This window comes from Athene noctua, chromosome 11 (genome assembly GCF_965140245.1).
Source record: "Athene noctua chromosome 11, bAthNoc1.hap1.1, whole genome shotgun sequence".
In the NCBI taxonomy this organism is placed as follows: Eukaryota; Metazoa; Chordata; class Aves; order Strigiformes; family Strigidae; genus Athene; species Athene noctua.
Window position 1 is genome coordinate 10,464,695 of NC_134047.1, and position 20,690 is coordinate 10,485,384.

At 39.8% G+C, this 20,690-nt stretch overlaps 1 protein-coding gene across 2 annotated transcripts in view; it reads right to left on the reverse strand.

The window, feature by feature from the left end:
• Positions 1 to 3,260: 3,260 nt before the first annotated feature.
• Positions 3,261 to 20,690, reverse strand: part of DCX (doublecortin) — a 74,785-nt gene continuing 57,355 nt past the window's right edge. The window contains exons 4-7 of one of the 2 annotated variants that reach the window (XM_074915122.1): positions 20,320 to 20,422; positions 16,243 to 16,365; positions 6,773 to 6,867; positions 3,261 to 4,201 (exon numbers count right to left, since the gene is read on the reverse strand). In XM_074915122.1, coding sequence (XP_074771223.1) covers positions 4,145 to 4,201; positions 6,773 to 6,867; positions 16,243 to 16,365; positions 20,320 to 20,422 — 378 coding nt within the window. In that variant the 3' untranslated portion in view covers positions 3,261 to 4,144. Of the gene's footprint in view, positions 4,202 to 6,772; positions 6,868 to 16,227; positions 16,366 to 20,319; positions 20,423 to 20,690 lie in introns of both variants that reach the window. The other variant, XM_074915121.1, reaches the window with a different exon arrangement.

Sequence of the window (20,690 nt, forward strand, 5' to 3'; positions counted from 1 at the left end):
TCTTGGTTGGCTGTTTAGCTGGTGGTATTGAACTAGCTCCAAATCTTAAAACAGATGAGGCTTTAACCCAGAAACTTCAGGATTATAAATGCTTTACAGGTGACAAAAATCCTGAGGCTGAAGATTTTGCTGCATTGACCTGATCTTCTACAGTCAAGACCATCACTGAAATGTACAAATACATCAGTCTATGCTTGGAGGATTGCTCTAATTTCTTCCTAATGATTATGTGTTTGAAACAGGTATTTTTACTGTAGATGTAAATTTGCTAAAATATGCTGGATACTGAATAAAGGCAGATTTCAAAGAAACAAATCTCTGCTACTTTGTCTCTCCATTTTGTTTTTAAATACTGTATTGTTTTAAAACAATACAGTCTTAGTGACTCAATTAGTCTCTGAAAACACTAAAGGCAGCCTCATGAGGCAAATTAGATGGGGTTTTTATAGCAGAATTAATATGGCAAATCCTCATATCCTGTGGAGTTTTATGCGCTTGTAAAAGTAGAAAAAATATAAAAGGTAAACTCTGGAGTATATAGTAGAATTACTATCATCTGCTCCAGGATCTCATAGGGTATGGAATTATTATAGTATATTGTAATTAATTACTAATTAATTCCGGTTCAGGAAAGCTTTCTGACCAAACGCAGCTTAAATCTCAGGAAAATCAACAGGAGCAAAGCATGCACTAAAATTTAAGCATGTCTTTAAGTTCTTTCCTGAATCAGGACTGTCGTTACATTTAAATGACTAAGGTACGATGCTTGTGCATTGTTTCTCTTTGTATTCAAATCTATGTTAGGGATCCTACAAAGCCAAAGATAACTAGTTTTGAATGCAGGTAACATTCCACATGCATTTCTGTACAAGAACTCATGCAATATTGGCATTAATACAGACATAACTATATGTTACAGCTGAAATGCTCACTGACTTCTCCCACTGCCCAGGCATTTCTACCTAGAAAACTGCTTTTTTGAAACTTGGGAGTTTGACCTCATACCCTGTTTTCTTTGTGGCTTCTACTGGTTTGAATGGCTATTTTTCCCACTGAACAATTAGTTTTTTCTTCTTTTAGGCCTTTTCAAGGTGCCCCTAACTCCCTGAAGGAGTTGTTGGGCTCAGCCCCACCCCAGGATGATCCTCATGCAAACAAAACTCCACTTCCAAGGGAGCACTTGTAGGATCAGGTTTTACTAGGTGCAGCTTGGGAAGAAGGCCTCAGTGATTCCTTAGCATGCTCCACCAGGAAGAACATCTTCAAATAACTAAAGACTATTTGTGGCAGAAAGGAAAGGAACCACTTCTCAACAGCTACTTCAACAACTATCTATCCAAAGGCTCCTTCACCCCTTGGGATCCTGCTTTATCTGATACAAACTGAACTCATGGATACTGGATGAAAGCACATCTTGGACTCCTTTCCTACCACCATCAGCTCTAGCAGTTCAGTCTGTTTATGCATGTCAAAGATTTAGGTTTTCCTGGTGGATCTGTGGTGAGTGCTCTGTAGTGAATAGCAGGAGAACCTAGATGTGATTTCATGGCTGGTCTCTTGGTTTAGCAGAGACTTAGAGGAAAGGTGGCTGGACATGCTAACCCTGACTATGACAGAAATAGACTGTGTCACTGAAGTGACAACACCTTTGACTGGAGTCCAAGTCCATCTCTAACAGGCAGGATCATGACTATTAGTCCAGGTCCCTGTAAAGGCAGGGACTCAGATTTCCACCACAGAACAGAGGAGAGCATAAAAGCATGTCAAATTATCTGTCCTACTAAAGCTTTTACTAAAACAAAAGCTCTGATGAATAATATTGTTAGCATAACCATGGCCTTTGACATCCTTATGCTTAAAAAGTCATGTTTTCTCATGACCAGTGTCTACAGTAGCACCCGCAGGATTAAACAGCCAAAAATTAGCACCCATAACCAAATCTGCACCGAGAATACTTCAGCACCTTCTGTAAGAGGATCTGAAAGCACTTTACAAATGTTAACCAACATTTGGCCTCACAACCCCCAGTGAGGTAGAACAGTATTGTCCCTGTAGGGACAGATAGACAGATTGAGGCACAGGGTTACCAAGAGACCTGCTCCCGTTCAGACACTGAATTTAGCAATACCAAGGGCTGAATGAAGGTGTCCTGACTACTGCACCTATGCTTTGTCCACACTATCATCCTTTTCCCCACAAAACTTCAACAGGAGACATTAGCCTTTGAACTGAAACCAGGATTCTATATACAATAGGCGAAAAGATCATTTAGTGGTCATGTCGTCAGAGAGTTACTCAATTAAATGATTTGTGGAACAAATGATTTCTTGTGCAAAACTCTGGGTGTAAATCATCATACACTAAGACTACTGGGTGCAAATTTGGTGTATAATAACTCCAACCCCTTGATAATTCCCAATCCTGGCCTCTCTTAGATGAATCTCTTTGTATCATCACATGAACCTCTAAAGATGCAGCCTGCACAGATTGTTTCATACCAGCAATGCAAGCAAACAAAATGTGGAGTGGCTTTGGGAACAACTCAGCATTCATGTAGCATCAAACATTACAACGTTATAATTCATTCTAATCACAAGGGGTTACAAGGCGATAGGGAATAGGTGTGTATGTTGAAACAAAGGCAAATAGAGCAACAAAGAAAGATTTGATTGCACAGATAAAGTTCTATAATAATCCATTTCATCAAAAGCTTATTCCATGAGAAAGGGAGGCAATGCCAGCTAGCCTATGACAAAGCTTCGGTGTAGTAAAAACCACCAGCCCTGCGTGAGTAGATGAACTTTGCATTCTGTAGGAGTAATTTCTGATTAATAAAAGCAAAAGATTTCTCTAAATACAGTAAGTTTGTTTTTGTCAGACAGAAGAGTTTCTTAAAATATGGGGTTTTGAACACCACAAAATTCCATTTGTTATATAAGTAGAGAGTCTGGCCATAGTTAGGAATACTGAAGTGTAAAAAACCAAATATGTAGTCTTAAACATTACAAAAACTATCAAAACATTCAGTATTTTGAATTGACTTTTTTTTTTCCCCACATGTGTCTATTTTGGCAGTGATGACAAGATTTCTAAACTGAGTTGTTGTTCTTACTGTTCTGCAGTTGTTGATTGGGTTTTTTTGTACATTTTTCTGAATGTGTTTTTTAAACAAAAGAAAAACACCAGCTTTTATAAAAAAGAAGGAGCTTGAATCCTCACTCCCAAAACACAGATACAAGGTTTTCCTTTATAAAAAGTGTATTGATTTTTTGCTATAAAAAGTGACCTATAGGGTGTCAAACCTGAAAACAATTTTTCACAGTGTTTTCAGTGTTGGCTGTTCACAAGGCATTACTGTTACAAACAGAGATAGAGAGATACCATAGGGTAGGTATAAAATTTTGTTACCAGCTAGCAGTATCTTTGGATCATATGTGAAAGGTGTTCCACTCCAGATAACTCCGTTGATTTACATTTTTTTGCTTAATCATTTAAAAAAAATTTAAGAAATCCCAATATTTGAATCACTATTGTACTAACCTTACTTAGCATCTTATGCAATCATTCCTCATGTCATCCAAGCTTCTGCTGGCATATTAAGCATCAAACTAGTAAGTCATTTCCCTTCCTGCCCTCCAACAATAAAACCAATACTAGTTAGTATGCAGGTGCTAAAATGAGGGCTGCAAATGAGGAGCAGTTGAGCTGGCAAACGGCAGTTTGGACAGGTGGAGAATATAATTTGCTCTACTTGAGCTTGCAAATTGGTCAGCAAGCGATCCATTTGCACACTTCCAGGGGGAGCTACTTTACTATCACTAGGAAAATTACAGAATTGCAGCAGAAGAAGAAATAATAGAAGAAAATGGGAAATGCACAGGATCGTTGGCATACTGCCCCCAAATTTCTTGCAATGTCCATTTTGCGTCCCTATAACTTAGAAGAATGGTATCCCTCTATCTCTATAGACTGGTAGGTATTGATTTGTGGCACGGAGGATAAATCACAGAAAAAAAAATGACATATAACTGTGTGTCCTTTGTCTGATTTGAAAGCACCAGTCACCTATCTGCTTATTTTGGCAGAAGTACTCTACTGTATCTTAAACATAGCTTGCAATATGGACATATAGCTTCATGTCGCTTTACATGGAGTCTCCAAGGGAATCAGAGTCATCCAAAGACAGAGGCAGATACAAGTCCTGTAGGAAGAAAGAAGAAAATGTTAACTCACACGATCAGTTTCCACCTTTGGTCATGCATAAGGTAGTAGTCAAGGAATCCAGTTCTGTGCAGTTCATAGGGACACGGTGGGACACCTCATGCACTGGTTACTGGACAGGCTGACCAGCTGTCCATGTAGTTCAAGGCTAAAATCAAGGCAGGTTACTTGCACAGTGGAGAAGGAGAATCTTGGTACAGAAAAAAGGTGACTTTTCAGTGATAAGTCTGAGAAGCATTTTTTTATCTCTTCTCTATCAATGTATCCATTATTTATTCATTATAGCACATGTATGAAAGAGCAGGACATTTCCTTAAACAGGTTTCTTTGAACCTAAATCCACAATAAAGTCTTACCTTGATTTGACAGCTACCCTTAGGACAAATCTCTAGAAAAATCACGTTTTATTCTTTATTTTAAGTCATTTCTGGTCGATTAGAAGGGTTAAGAAAATAATCCCAAGTTTATTATTTGGATCAAATACTGAATGTGAAGCCTTTCTAGGGTCCCTTTCTGGGTAACGATCTCATTCCACTTAAAGTTCTGCATGGAACTAGGTACACAAACCAGCTCAAGGGCTAAAACTCTCCTTGGACCTTCTTAAACTCTGACTCACACATAGGTAATAACTGTGAGCAAAATAAAGAAAAGCCCAAATACTTAGAAAGGAAATTCACAATAATCTTGATATAAGAAGAGGTAAAATAGGACTTTGTGGTGAAGTCAGCATTTATCATTTGAACTTTTGGGGAAAAAAAGAAAACTGATTTCATCATAAGCAGGAAATTGCCCCTGGGAGAAAGACAATGATGCATGAATATTCTGTTAACCTAAAATGCTACATTCATGTTTGCTGATTGGCTTAAGTTAGTGGAGAAACTCAGATGGATTGGCTTTGCCCTCAGTAGTTGCCATCTATTACAAATGTTCTAGGGGCTTCGCTGGAAAGGTCATAAATCAGCCAGCTGAAAACATACATAAAACATTAAAGAAGGTGAGTTTTATTTGTCTTTTCCAGCAAGTGAATCCTCATCTCCAAAGTCCTAAATGAGATAGTGTTTGGAAGGTATTTTAGGTCCTTGATGGCTGAAGCCAAGGATGCAGTTTACAGCATTACTTGTGCTGAAATACACACAAGCAACTGTTGAATTCAGACTATGGGCCAGACCCTGTTCTCAATTATAAATTAATAAGTATGGACCCAACTGGTGTGTTGCCTCAGACTTAGACTGAGCAGCTGAGATCAGAGTGAAGTCCTGAGGAAAACATAGATTTAATTTGGATACAGCTATGCCTTTGTTAAAGAAAGTCAAATAAAGCTGAGTAACTACAGCCTCTCCATATGTTGGGAATATTTTAAAGATCTGATTTTTAAGCTACCCCAGTACCATTCAACCCCATGTCCGAAGGTCTGCAATGCAAAATCTTACATGTTAGAGTAATCCAAAGCCCATTGGACTTTTGGGGATTCTTCCCATTGACTTCCCTGTGCTTTGTTCCACCATCATAACAACTGTAGTCCAACTGCTGCTACCACTCCTCACTTCGAGAAAAACCATAATCCTCAAACAAAACTAGTTCAACCTGTGCGATGTAGACCACAGTGGATTACATGTGGCTGGCTGAGTGAAAAACCTTACCACTATCAGAATTTTTTAATTACCCTTCCCAGATTTTCAAGTCAATGCTTCCAAAACCATACTCAGGGTGAGAGGTACATTCTGATTACTAAAGAGAAATCCCACTGACCTCCTCTCACACTTACATTTATGTACAAGTTTCAATTTCTGTATCAAGTAAAGACTGTTGGAAGCAACACTGTGGCTACTCCAGAAATGAGAAAGCCCATGGAAATTATAATCTGGACTCAGCACAGAATGGTACTGAATAACAGGAACAAAAAAAGCTGTGACTACTGCTACACCTTGTAAGTCAGTCAATACATGAATTATCTATGAGCCAGCACAGGTTTACTGATCTCTACTAGGATGCCATGCTACCTGTTAGACACCCTGTTTGTTACCAGGAAAACAGCTACTGTACCAGAACACAATTACTACACCAGCTATAAAAAATCACTTGTTTCCTGTAAAAGAGTATGGCCTTAAATAATTTTTAAAAATCCTTGAGAAGCATCTTTAAAGTGATGTCTTAGAGCTTCAGTAACATTTGCATTACTTCTGCTGCTTAATGAACCAGATTTGACAACACTTAAGGCTTTTCAAAAGAGAAGGTTTTATATGAAGATCATATCCATCCACTTGTGAACTTTTTCAAATAGTGATACAAGCTTGGGATTAAGTTATCTCTTCTGACCCATATGGATGATCTCCAGCACAGATTAGTAACTCCAGTGGAAGAAACAGGCCAGTGATTTGTTGTTCATCATCTTGCTAGAGCCTGAAGTGACAACCCTTTTAGGTGATAGGCCAAATTCTCCACTGTTTCAACATAGGGAGTTGCGCTTCCAGAGACTATGGCCATGATTTAAGTGTCATACAAATCTGACTAAGGAAGAAAGAGATGTAGTAAGGTATAAGAAACGTAATACCTTGTGCTTACGGAGGCTCCCTGGGCTGGTAGGTGTGGAGATCGGTGACTGCTTTGATTTGGGTGTAGACAACTGACTGCTTGAGGTTCCATTTGCTGTCAGAAAACAAGACAGAAGCTAGCAATCAGACAAGCAAGAGGAAGGTCTTTTTTCTCCTTTGGGGAGATGGAAGGTATCCAAACATTTAACACAGAAATGCTATAGTTTATTCATGTTAGGCAGGAGAAAAAACCAAGCGAACACCATGGCTATTCACCCAGCTTCAGGCTTTCAGCTGTTCAGGGTAATAAACTGTAAAATACAATGAAATACAAAATACATTGAAGGAGCAGTATTTTACACTACAAGTATTCCCCAAATTGATCCAAGATACACATCACCAGAAAAACAGAAAGACAATTTCTATGTTCTCAAACAGTTTAATGCCATTGAAACCACATGGCATTTAAGGGCATGAGGGGGAACCACAGGCTGCAGATATCCTGGATCCTACACAAGAAATGTTAGATGTCAAATACACACATTACAAATTAGACAAACAGCTGCCCAGAATGCCCTGGATATAGTTAGCTGTGGCTAGGATTAGATGACTAAAAGAGCCCTTCTGAAGCCCTGGTCTAAGCACAGGGTGGCATGTCCCTGTTCACCTCTCTGGAGAGAGGCCAGAGCTGGCTCTGCTGTTCCTCCACTGCCTGTACCAGGAAAGTGAACATGGTCCGTCAGGGGGAGGACCAGGAGACTCACATCAAGCAACAATCCTCTTGCAAAGATCAAAATGTGGCCTTTTGGGTTGCCTTTTTTTTTTTTTTATGTTGCTTTGAAGAAAATAGTTATTCTCCACTTAAAAAAATACGATTCATTTAAACCAAATGGCTTTTTTAAGGGTTGATTGTTGAAGCCTTCACAGACCTGGCTTTTAGTTAAAGTGAAGGGCCCCAGGTCAATGTCAGGGCAAGCTATTATGCATTTATTGGACTAAAAAGAATCAAAGTAAATGGCATATTATACAGAAAAATTAAGGGAAACAAAATGGAATAAGGATACATTTATTTTTTCCTACCACTGATGTTCTTTGAAGTAACCTAATGTCTTTGATAATTGCCAGGTGTCACAATGCGTATTTCATAAGGACATACTTATACATAGTGAACTTGGTCATCCATAGGTTATGTATCACTCCAGGGATACACACCCTCTTGCTACCAGGGGTTGTAAACACACGGCTCCATCAGCACAAGCAGCATTACTTGAGGGAAGGAAATTCAAACTCATGCTGGCTGTGTCCAAGTATATTGTCTTTTTCATCCTTTTTGCAATCCAAGCAGCAGCAAGCTGGAGGCCTTATTAGCATTAAACTATATATCCAAATCAAGTCCACAGAAAGTGACATTTCCAAAACCTACTCCAGATGTTAACATATTCAGCACAAGCCACAAAACTAAACCCTAAATATTTTGATTGTCCTTTCCTTAAATGGCAATAGTGTTGCCAGCCCTCCAGATAACTATACAAATTCCTATCCCTTTTAAACAAAGCATTTTTAATTGTGTTGACATTTCACATGGAGAGAGAAAGACAAGCCTATAATGATCCAGGCTTGTTGTCCTGCTAAGTGCCCAATATCTCTCTATACCATTACTCTAACTGTAAAGGCATGCGCACAGGAGGATGGATGATTTCAGCATATGTGACTTATGCTTTCAATTGTAATAGCTGAATATGCAAATCAGTTACTTAAAATGAAGCAAGTAGTTCTGGAAGACACCTAAGAAGTATATAAAGTATCATACAGTGAGAAGCAGCATGAGTGTTTTATTTTTAAGAGCAAAACCAGCATAACACTTGCTTTAATGCTTAAGACAGCCTCATTTCTCTACTCTGTTATCTTCTTGTGAGAAAGAGGGGGGCAGTTAAGGTTCATAGTATCACTGGTCCAAATGTAGAGGTCATACATGTGAATTCAAGTAAGTGTAAAGAAATGTGCTCTAAGCCACAGGACAAAGGAGGAACTGCTGGCATGTTAAAGCAGCTCAGACTCAACAGATTCATGGTGATGTGGCCCCTCCATCTTCATATCTATCATTTCTATGCAGAAGGCACTATGGGGAAGAGGAGCCTATTCATCACAGATAGCTTTCTCCCATTACAAATGCACCTCGCTGAGGAAATAGATATTTTTTAAAAGGTGCCAGAAATAATGATTTATAGATAATTGGGGAACAGAGTGACCCTTCACCTCTCCATTCCACTCAGACCATTCTTTATTAGTGGAGGGGATAAACTAGTTATGGAAACCCAGAAACTGTTACACCCTGGTCCCTGCACTGTTATGTGCCACTCTTCACTTTGCTCCAGTTCTACAAAGTGACCTGCCCTCATGGTTGGCGGGGAAAAGAAAGTAGAGTTTGCTAACTATATGCTGTATAATGAAAGCAATTCAGAAAAAAAGAACTTGGATTTCTTTCATGTTTTTTTTCACCAAGTGACTTTGGGTTTTCTATTAAAGAATATGTGGGGTACAATAGTACTAATATAATCTGTATTAGCTAGAATCCGCCTCTGATTTCTAAAATGCCTCTTTCTTTGTTTATTTCCAATTGTCACTGATCCTGAGGCAGGAATAATCAATCCTTCCTAAGACAAAGAATGCCATGTAACAACTCTACAAAGAACCCATATTTCCCTTCCACAAACAGGAAGACTGGAAGGATGACTAACAGTCAGGGTGCAGCAAATAGATGTAACTGCTGCAGGGAAGGACAGAAATTCCCTAATACAATGAGACTTTTAAGTGCTGCAGCAGGGATGTTAATATTTTATGAGCACCAACGAAAAAACAGATGTGACATCCAAATCAGAAATCCGATGAGACGGATGTATATTATTACAAATGCTCACAAAGAATTTTGCAATAGGAGCAACAATTACGAAGCCCAGTTTGATTTTCTCTATGTCTGCTAATGAAGAATAGTGTTCGTGATCAAACTTGCATGCGTTTCTTTTGAACTCAAATGCAAGAAAATAGAAAAAGGCAAAGAGCAGATCCCAGGTGGTGTATAATGCTGCTGCTCCACTAAAATCTGCTGATGACTTATGGTAGCTAAGGATCTCATATAAGCTCAGCTATTGGAAAATGATTCTTTATAATCAGCTTTCATTTGAATTCATTTGGGTATTTTCACCATGTTATTGTTTGCGTGTTATGTCTTACTTATGTCACTGTATTTGCTTTGCAACCTCAATCTGCTTTAAAGCTTCTTTGTGCATATGACACATCTTTTAATTGCATGAACATGTGCACTACCTTTTTTCATAGGGTCCTTACCTTCTTCAGAGCACAAGACAATTTGTACTCGGGAGAATATAGCATCATGTCATGTTTGAGATGGCTATGGGAGATCCAGATAAATTGAATTCTTTGTCTGCTTCTTCCACAGATATTTTAGACAAACTTCTCATATGCAATTGTTCCTTGAGTGTTGCTCAAGTTTGCTTAGATGACTGGGACTCTGGATCTGAATTTCCAGCAGTGATAAGCACCAAGACCTGTAAATGAGGCTAGTGAGATCCATCTTTTGAACTCACATTTCTATCAATGAACAGAAATGGAAAAAGCAGGGCCCAAGGATCACAATGAGTGCTCAAAATGTGTGGAGATCTCTTTTTCCATCAATTTGTAAAATAAGGTTAATGCTCCTTGCTCCATTGGGATTCGCCATGTTCTGCAGTCGAGTTCCTAGTTTGAGGGGCCCATGCTGGTACATCACAAGAGTGAGATAAAGAACCCTGAAACACATGGATAGTTTTGTCTCCAGGTCAGGGTTTGAAGTGTCACCAAGAAAATAAAAGAGAGGCAACAACCAGAACAAGGACAGCATAAAGCAAATGTAGAAATAGCTGCTCATTTACTGAGCACAAGCCATCCAGGACAGAGGAGCCTGGGGGAAAAATAAGACTCCATTGTAGTGTTCATTCAGGAATGGAAGAATTCAGATTGCACAGGCATCCTTCACTAAGGTACCTCCAAACTTCCAAGCGCTCAGCTCTGAAGTGCTGGCACCCTTTTCTCATCACGTTTTGTGAGGTTGATCTCTCCACCGGATGCGTGCTGTGGATTGTCAGCTAGCAGAACGTAAGTAAGCACAAGTGGAATAACAAGCTGCTCTATCTTGTGTGCAATCCAAAAGACATCTGCTGCCTTTTTAACACATTCATATATAATGACCCTGGGGAGCCAGATCTGCAGTCAGGACAGACTGACATTCTGTATCTGTTTTGCTAATTGCTTCTGCCTTGTGGATATGCTTTTGCCTCTATATCCAAACCCTTCCATTAGAGGATTGAGAAATTAAAGTCCTACAGCACTGCCTCAGAGCCCTGTTTGTAGGCTCCCTGAGCCAAATCAAGGCAAAGTTAGGGAAAGACACTTTAGAATTTCAGCTTAGGTACCTGTGGCTCTGTTCTGCAAAGGACTAAGATCCTGCTGGTTTTAAAAATCATAAACTTTCCTATTCCAGCACATGTATTTATACAGTTGAACTCTTGTTTGTTATGTGAATTACTGTAAGATAAATTCATATTTTTATAATAGAGAAGTAATGCCAAATGACATAATTATTTTATCCTCTGCAGTTCTCCCCTGAGACTTAGCTCTCTCTTTTGTTTCATTTGACTTCTTGTTGGAGTGGTCTTTAAAGAAATTTTGCTAAACTTCATGCTGACCCTACCCCATTTAAATCTCACAGACCATAGCAGCAGCACAGAGACTTATCTCCTTATGCCCAGTTTTGCTCTGTCATATTAGGAGAAGGAACTGGATGGCTTACTCAGGTGTGCTTTAGTCTGGATTTTATTGCTCTAAGCTATGTCATTTAGTGAAGCTGACTTCACAGAAAGAAAAACAGAGGCTAGAAATAACTAGCTTTGCAACTTTGCCAACCACACCTTGCTGGAAGCAACATGTTGGGGGTTAGGTGAAGGATATAGAGGAAAGACGTTATCACAGCTCCAGCACTAAAGAGATGGGAAACAAAAGGATATATTGGAAGCTCAGTGGGAACTACTGGCAAACCAGCCAGGGCCTTCCAGTCAAACTGAACCAAGAGGTGAGAACAGCTCCATGATGGAATGATCAGCAGAGTGTCTGAAGGAAGAGCTAGATCAAAACAGAAATACACTGGCATTGCTGAGAAAGTGTGTATATATATATATATATATATATATATATTTATATGGGTTGGGGGTTAATGAGAGAGGAAGAAAGGATTCCCATTGGGAATATAAGAGTATAAGGACTGTTGTCTATTACCATCTGCTTATAGCAAGACACTTCTTCCTTCTTCATTCATTCATTTAGTTTTTGTTAATTCATTTAATTTTCATTCATTTGTTCATTTAAATGACTGTATGGTAAATAAAGAAATGAAAGTGCTGTGCCAAAAAAACATGTTTCACATGTTTTTGTGGATTAGCTACCTCATTTTTTGAATATCCTTGAAGCTGAAGGGCTCTGACTGCCTAGAGGGAATTGAGCTTTTCACAGTAAGGCCATGACACATCTAGGCAGGAGGCAAATTGCCTCCAGCAGAAGGTAGCAATTCAACCAGTGAGCTGAAATCACTGCAGCTGGGAGCTGGCACTCTGTGCAGTTGCACTTCTGTGCATGGCCTTTTGTCCGTTTTTTAACAAAATATTTTGTTTATGTGTTCTTTGTTGCTCCATGTTAATCCTTGTTATTTTGGAATGGAGCTGACCACTTACTTAGGTGGCTCACTACCAAGACTGTAGACAGTCAGAGCATGCTTTACAGTTCACATCTAGCTGGTAACAGGAGCAATTAAATGGCTTAAAGCTGCTTCTGTTTCAGTGCTATATTTACAGACGTGCTACATATATTTCCTTCTGTATTCTGCTGTTGTTCTGATGCAGAGGTGGCCCCAGAAACCACAGTCAGGAACAAAGCTTTGGGTGCCATCAGGGGAAACTGGACTCCAGATAGCAGTACACTATCTCTACGGCTTTCCCAGAAATTTAGTTATACCTGGATCTATGTTTTTCACTGAGGAATAGATCACTAAATCCATAGCTAAAACTGGAAAGAGCAAAGGATATCAAAGATGAATGGAGATCACCTGGCACAGAAGGCAGATCCCTACATAAAAAGGTTCCAGGCTGACAAATCAGCTCAGAAGGGAATCTACACAGTCTATGATGATGGCTAAGACAGCATGAGGCCACACACTTGTGTTCATTCACCTGCATAACCTGACAGTTTACTGTGGCAGGACTGAATGCATTAGAGCGTGTGCAGAGTGCTGGAGCAGTCTCTGATCCACTGGTGTGTAGATAGTGGCCTTGCTAGAGTGTGGCTTGCCTCTGTTGGAAGGTCTGGAGCACATGCTGCAGTTACTCTTCTGCTGGAGACATCTTTTGTCTCTGGCAATCTGTGAGGTAATACCTTTGGTTTTCTCAAAATTTCTCCAAATGCTTTCAGAATGCACAAAAAGCCCCAAATAAAGAGCCTCAGAGCTCCTTCATGTGCATGATTCCATGAGTAGATTACAGAGCCGTGTATACAGATTGCTTATCACTGTCTTGGATGATCCACTGGGAAAGAAGGCCTGAATAGCTTAAATAATGTACTCAAAGCCATGGAGTGAGTCAGTGGAGGAGACTGGAATAGATCACAACTCCCCAGATACCCCAGCCTGTGTAGAAGTTATCCACTGCTCGGGCACAAAGCATTTCCACAGCTTTGAATAAGAAGTGTTTTATTTATGTTGACACATAAAGATCAGAAGGGTTCCTACAGTGAATGGAAGGGAAAGCAGATGCAATGTTTGCATGCTGTCAATGTTACATCCTCAGAATTAGCCCTAGCAAGCTCTTGCTGAAGCAGTTTTCTCTGTGTGCTGTAACAGTGACTTACTACTTTTGTCCACTATCTGCTGGCAGCATTGAAGCTCTTGCCAAGTAATGAGGCACAGCTGTGTATGCACAATCTGGTTTAAGCCTTAGCTGCCTCTGTGGGTGATGCACACAGACCACTGTCCACATGTAAATTCATGGCATTCTCTGTTTTGCTGCTGACAAATAATGTACCATTTTCCCATATGCTTTAGCAAGGAAATGGAATAATTAGGATGAGCAATGGAAGAAAATAAATAACATCCTTTTCTGTAACTGTAGTGTGCTTGTAATGAGGGTTTAGACTTCTTTCACTCAATCAGCATGGAGATTTACTTCAGAATCTGCATTTGTATCAGTGCCCAGATATGTCACAATGGACTTAGAGACTATGGTGGAAAAAACCATACAGAAACCTACATGGAAAAGTACTGAAAAGAAATGAAAGTAACACCATAGAATCCAAATTCCAATATGACAACCATAGCACAGTGAAAGGCAGCAAAGGCAAAAGGTACAAATGGGTAGGAGATCAAACACATAGCAAAAATATTTAACATACTTGAAGCAAAACTGCTTTTAAGTCCTTTCACAAATGTAATAGGTGAGAATGCTGAAAAAAAAAAAAGTCAGATCATCTTTTATTAATCAGGTTTTATTCAGCATTCCTTGCTTTTTTAATGTGATAACTTCAAAATCTAGCTAAGCCTGTTGATTATGTAAATATTGCCTCTTAAGTGATGTGTAGACTCATCTCCTTTACTACAGGTTCAAGGGACAAGAACACAAGATGGTATTCTTTTTCTCTCTGTCCTGAGAAGAAAACTGTCTTTGATTACCCTTCCAGTGTTGAGAGAGTTCAGTCGGTTTTTATTCTCGTTAAGCAGGACAGGCTGCCATTTTTTCCTGCATTGACATGACAGGAAAGTACGAAAGACCCCTGTCTAGATAGATTAAAGAAACCTGATTTGTCCTTCATTACTGGACTTAACTCCAGGAGCTGGCTATTGTTCAGCATTTCTGGTTATTTTCATCTCCTTCTGAAAAGCTCTACTAACTGTGTTCATTAAACTTCATCAAATGACTCACCATTTTGTTCCTGTGAGTCATTCAATCAGTTAAAATCAGGAACACAATAGTTGCCATTTCACATTAGACTATATGTTCATGCAATAAAGTCTAGTTCTGATGGTAATTAGCACCTGATGATTATGGAGAAGGTTTAAATGCTGTTTCACAACTCATGCATGAGCTGACTCCCAGATCAATGAATGGGAGTTGTTGGGGTTTTTTAAAATCAACAACATATTTTCCATCATGTCTTCAATGTACCTACACAACTTTACCATGCATTTGGGATTGTAAGAGCTTTTTAGATTATAGCAACCTAAGTTTAAGAACAGCCAACACTGGAATCTTGAAAGAAAATTCTAGGAATGCAGAATCACCTTACAGAGAAATAACTTTTAAAATCACAGAGTCTTGGCATGTGCCAACTAATTTCACATTGTTGCTTTAAGTAGCTGAAGAACATCAAGAGGCCTTAAACAAATTAACTGCTTCCTGGGGAAAATATTTCTGAATACTGTCAGGAGAATTTCACATCCAGTGATCTAATATCTACTGATGGTCAACTATTGTGTGGTGTTCACTTGCAATATGCAATGTGTTACCATGGAGGTAAAAGGCAATTTCTGGTTTATATCATCTGTGTTAGTACTGTGGGTCACTAGAATTTAAGCCTTGAAGTTCTCCTGGAATCCTGAAGTGCTTATTTGGCAATTTGGCCATTTTAGTGAAAGGCCATGTCTGGTTCTCTTTTGGAAAAAAACTGGCAGACAGATGACACACCTAGAGATCCATCCTCTCCATCATGACTCTAACTCTCCATTACTCTAAAAACTATCAATTACCAGAAGTGTGATATTCAGCCCGCCCTTTAATTTATAGGCTCTGCAGCTCTCCAGATGTGCTCCACTGCCAATCTAGTTGCTACTGAAGAGGGAGGGAGGCATTTCAAATGGTGCAAGCTGCTGCAGCAAATTAGGATTCCCATTTTCCTTCTCTTCTATTATTAAATGAATGTCTCAGTATCACATCAATAAACCCATCACCAGTTCTCTAACTGCAAGGTTACTGGTCTTCTTTAAATAATGATTAGAAGGGGACACTTCTGACCTATACAATAATTAACATTTGTATTGCGCAGGAGGTTATTCTAAATCAGTCTGTATCTATAGGGAACATATGGGAGCACTGTGGGCCTTGATCTCCTGCCTGTGAAATAGAAACTGCTTTTAAAATTTTGTTAGGGCAGAAAGATGTGAAACTGGATGATGTGACTTAAAGCCACAATTGCACTTAACTGACCAGAGAATTCTTCTCCAATATTTATTGAATCCCTCTGTACACTAGCACCAGCTTCTTGCTTTTAAAAAATGCCCAAGTTTCATATGCGAACACCCAAGGTCATTGTATCCAAAGACACACAATATGTGTTTGTCTCTTGAGCACAGTTAATATTCAGACACCAGAAAACAATCACTCACCATCTTGATGGTTACCTGAATCGGCTGGAGACTTGCTCCGACGCATTGGGGCTGGACTCTTTGCTGAGCTCTTCTGAGGGGTGGGAGATGACTTACTGCCCGTGGCAGTTGCAGGGCTCCCTTTCATCACCCGGCACTCTAAGGAAACAGACAGCAACTGTGGTTATGTCCCTGCCTACTCTTGCTGTCTATGGACACCAGGTATGAAATGCCCATGGGCAGCTTAATGCTTTGTTTCCAGAGAGCTGTAGAAAACATCAATTGCAAGGAAAAATCTGGTATCTTCACATTTTCTCCAGAGAAGAAAGAAGACTTTTCAAGGGGATGGCAAAAAACCCAGCAGCTTTGCTCCTCTATAGGAGGTGCTGAGACAGTGTATGTCAAGATCAGGCTGGGTCCCTAGCAGGGCCCATCTCTGTACCTGTGTCCTACTAAAGATTTTCTGCCCTTCCTCTTGCCTTTATTCTCATCAACTAGTGAGCACAATGAAAATGGTCAGTACTGACTGAGGGAAGAATCAGGCAAAAAACCAAGTTAATTTGCTGTAACCCTCCCATGAAGACCTAGTAGTAGGAATGATGAGTGCAATTTATGGCATGACATAAAGGTCTGTAAGTGGCATATGGGCCATCTGCTCCAGGAGGCTTTCATCCAGCCTGAATCAATCTCTTCTCTGGTTTCAACAAGCTGCAACTTTTCAGATGCAGAAAGCAAAGACAAAATGGTTTTACAAAACACATCTTCTGTCCTTACCACTCATCCCTTTCAGAAAGGTTTGTATAAACAAGTCCAGTAGATTTATGTACTTAAAGACATGAGCAGATGAGAACCCCAACTGTGTTTTCTTAAAAAATAAATAGGCCAGGAAAAGTGGAAAATGTAAACATGTTCTACAGTGTCCTGTAAGAGGGAACTGAAATGCTAACAACCCTCTCTGTGTCCAGGATTTCAGGCATGCCAGATCTTCAAAACCAAGGTTTATTTACACTGAGAGCTAACAGAAAAAGCAGTTTCCTCCCCTCGAGTTATTAACTTAACCCAGTTAAGAAGGAGGCAATAAAAAGGGGATTTCCTTTTTGTCAAATGCTAACTGATCTCACCTCATCTCCTACAACAGATTGTCCTCACCAAGATGTGAAAACCAAGTCTTTTTTACAGCTGTGAATTAGATGTTCCACTTACAGACATTTTTTCATGGAAAAGTTCAGCTCAGCATGCATAGGCTGGACTGAGGACTCCCTTGACTGGATTCCCTAATGGGAATCAACTAAGGCAGCTCACAGCAGATAAATAATTGGTCAATTATTGAAAACAAGTTGTCTAAGCTAAATATATGAGTTATTTATTTATATATCAGTATATCTATGAAAATCTAATTGCCTTAAATGTTTCCCCAGGCTTTCCTCTTTCTAGTCAGTCAAGAGTCAGTCTCTTCTTCCAGATGGTTTGTGAGAGTTTGCTGTTGGGTCATGAAGTACAATATGAAAAGAGAATGCCCTGTGCTCCAGGGATACTGCATAGCGTTAATTAAACCTACAATGAGTTTATTCTCTCTCTTGCTAAATGGATTTTAGAAAATGTAAATCGGAGATAGAAAAGGTTGTGTGTTTGTGTTTTTGCAAAGATACTTGACATCTCACAGATGATGCCACAGAAATGCTTGTAGGGCTCCAGCACCAATATAGCCCCAATTTTTATACTTGAAGAGCAGTAATGACTGGGGGGGGGGGGGGGGGAGGTGTGGAAGGTAGACTATCCCTCCTCAATACTAAAGAATATAGTGTTTGATGAGACACTTTGAAATAGCCGCTAGGGAGAGTGTGCAAATAACTTCTGGTGTTAACCAGCCAAGCCAAAATGTGGGGTAAAATAATCTTCAGTTACTGCAGAAATAATATTTTTAACAAAGGCAATGCAACATTTCAATCTTAGACAATGATTCCTTTGCCCAACAGTAGGCCCCAAATGCTAGAGTACAGCCTCCCCAGAGCAGAGTGGGTCTCCTGGTGGCCCTGTGTGATATCTGTCAATCATATATCATGGGAGTATTTCAAAAACCTCAAAGGGTGTCAGACATCTACATTTAGTCACTTGAATTACTCCCTAAAAAATAAACCCCAAAAGAAAAAATAATTTGTTGTGTCTTTTCAAGAGCTTTCACATTTATTTTCTTCCCAGGGGAGTAATTCCTTGAAAAGAAACTCAGCTTTGCATTTTCCAGCACAGAAAGACTGACTCTGAGGAATTCCTTCAGCTCAGCCGTTGGCAAGTGTCAGTACACTAAAGGCAATCACTGAGCATTTGCACATCTTGAAACAAGGTTCTATAGGTGGAAACCTGACTGTGCTGAAGTTAGTGTAAACAGCCCTCTAAACACCACAGGGGCCATGACATTTCCATGGGCTGATGCTGAAACCAGTGAGTACGAATGAGACAGAGTAACGTCATCTGGAAGGTGCTCAGCAATGGGGATTATAGGGTGGAAGCTGCGATGGGCAGTCACAAGGAAAAAGATGACATAATCCTTTCTTATGCTGTCTCTCATTTTGTTTCCTGATGTCCTGCCAGAGCAAACGTAAGAGCCAGCAATCCAAGTGCATGTCATCCAAACAGGCAAGAAAAAGTACGGGATGACAGAAGAGATTTTAGTAAGTGACATTCATCTGCAAGACCTCAGGACCTGTAGGTTCTCCTTGCAGCATCTGACTCATAAGAAGGAAGAATGATGGGTGTATAATGGGAAAATACTGCTGGCTAATAGCTCCTCATTGACTTCTTGAGAACTGCAGGGCACTCCTACTCCCCTGAAAATAACACTGAGAGCTGCAGTTACTTGGTGCCTTCCCAACAGCAGGCTTGGCTTATTTTTGTTAGAGAAATCCAAGCTGGAAAAATCAGTAGTAACCAGGAGTGTAGGCCGAGAGCTGGGCTTCCCATCAAATTGTTCTGCTAGGATTGCATCCAAACTGTTTTACAGTGTGGAACTCCCTGTGGAGCTGACTCAACTGCTGAGTGTTAAAAAAAAAAAATACAAAGCTCAGGTTACAGATTGCTTCCCCAGCCTGACATGGGTTTTATTTTCTGTCTGCAAAGTTTCAGCTGAACCTTGGAAACTTTATTTGAATTACCCAAGACCATCAAATGGGTTCATCTGAAGTACACAGGTCAGAAGTACCAGCATCAAATACAATCAGGCTTGCAAAGGAGTCATAAAAATACAGTGTTTGAAGATTAGAGGCTGCCTGATTTCCTGATATACAGCAAAAGTCCTCTTTAGTCTTCCATGCTGAGCCATATAAGCCAATGAGCCAAAGATGAGCATATAAGACAGCATGGGGCTCTTGTTCCTCATACAGGTTACCTAAACCTTTGGAAAAAGAGCCTAAATGTTTGGGGACCACGATTTATTCTAGTTTAAATGGTCAAAGTTACATTAATTTACTCTTGCTGCACTCACTGGCACCAGCAGACAGCCTATGATGGTGGTGTATATGGTTGCCAGGTGGGGTAGGTGGTAACTCTGACAAGCAAGCTCCGTATATTCTGTGAAATCAAGATTTCATGGCTTAATTGATCATAGAGACTCACATTACAGATCTGTTCTTGCACTTGAAACAGGGACAAATAAAATGGTGCTGTCCTACTCCCCCTCCTAAAAAGGGAATTATTGCCCAGCTTTTCGAATCAGTAGCAGAAAGCAGTGGAAGGAGTGATTTTTCTTTTAATTGTGTTTGTTCCCATTTTTTAATATTCACATGTGTACATAAGGCCAAGAGTCCTTCTACTGTTTAGTTTTCAAGAAAAATGTATCCATCTGACTGCAGCTGGGCAAAATTGAAAGGATATAAACTACCAGATTTTGCAGTAAATGTCAAGTGATGTAGGGGTCCCCTCTGTTCTGACTTGGGCTACCTCAGTCAGGATTTGCCCAATTATAATATCCCCTGACTGTACAAGTATCTCAAAAGGATGTTAAATTCCACGTACAAGGTCTTAAAAAACAGAACAAAACCATGCAGCATTATTAACTGATACAAGCAATGGAAATCAAATAAAAACACAGACTGCAGAGCAGTGTGTGTTTGATGTTACCGCTTTCATCCAGAGAAAAGTCATCCTGTGCGTAGCGGAATTTTTCTGGACCACAGGCGATAAACACATCATCGTCTCCAAAGAAATCATGGAGACAGGTCACCTACAGAGAGAGCAAAGTAATTAATTTTATTTTTAATTGGCAACATTCTGATGTGGCTTAGTTTTAATTTAAACAGGAGGGAGCTGTCTCTCCGCTGTTCCCCCTGTCCCGTACTAATTCAGTGCTACTTTCCATAAACCTTGCGCACAACACACAACTTACGCTGGACAAGTCAAGCATAAAAGTGTAACTAAAAAATGAGATAGAAAAATCCCAACTATCTTGCAAATTCTGTGAGGTATGGCATTTCCAATCCATACAGGAGCTG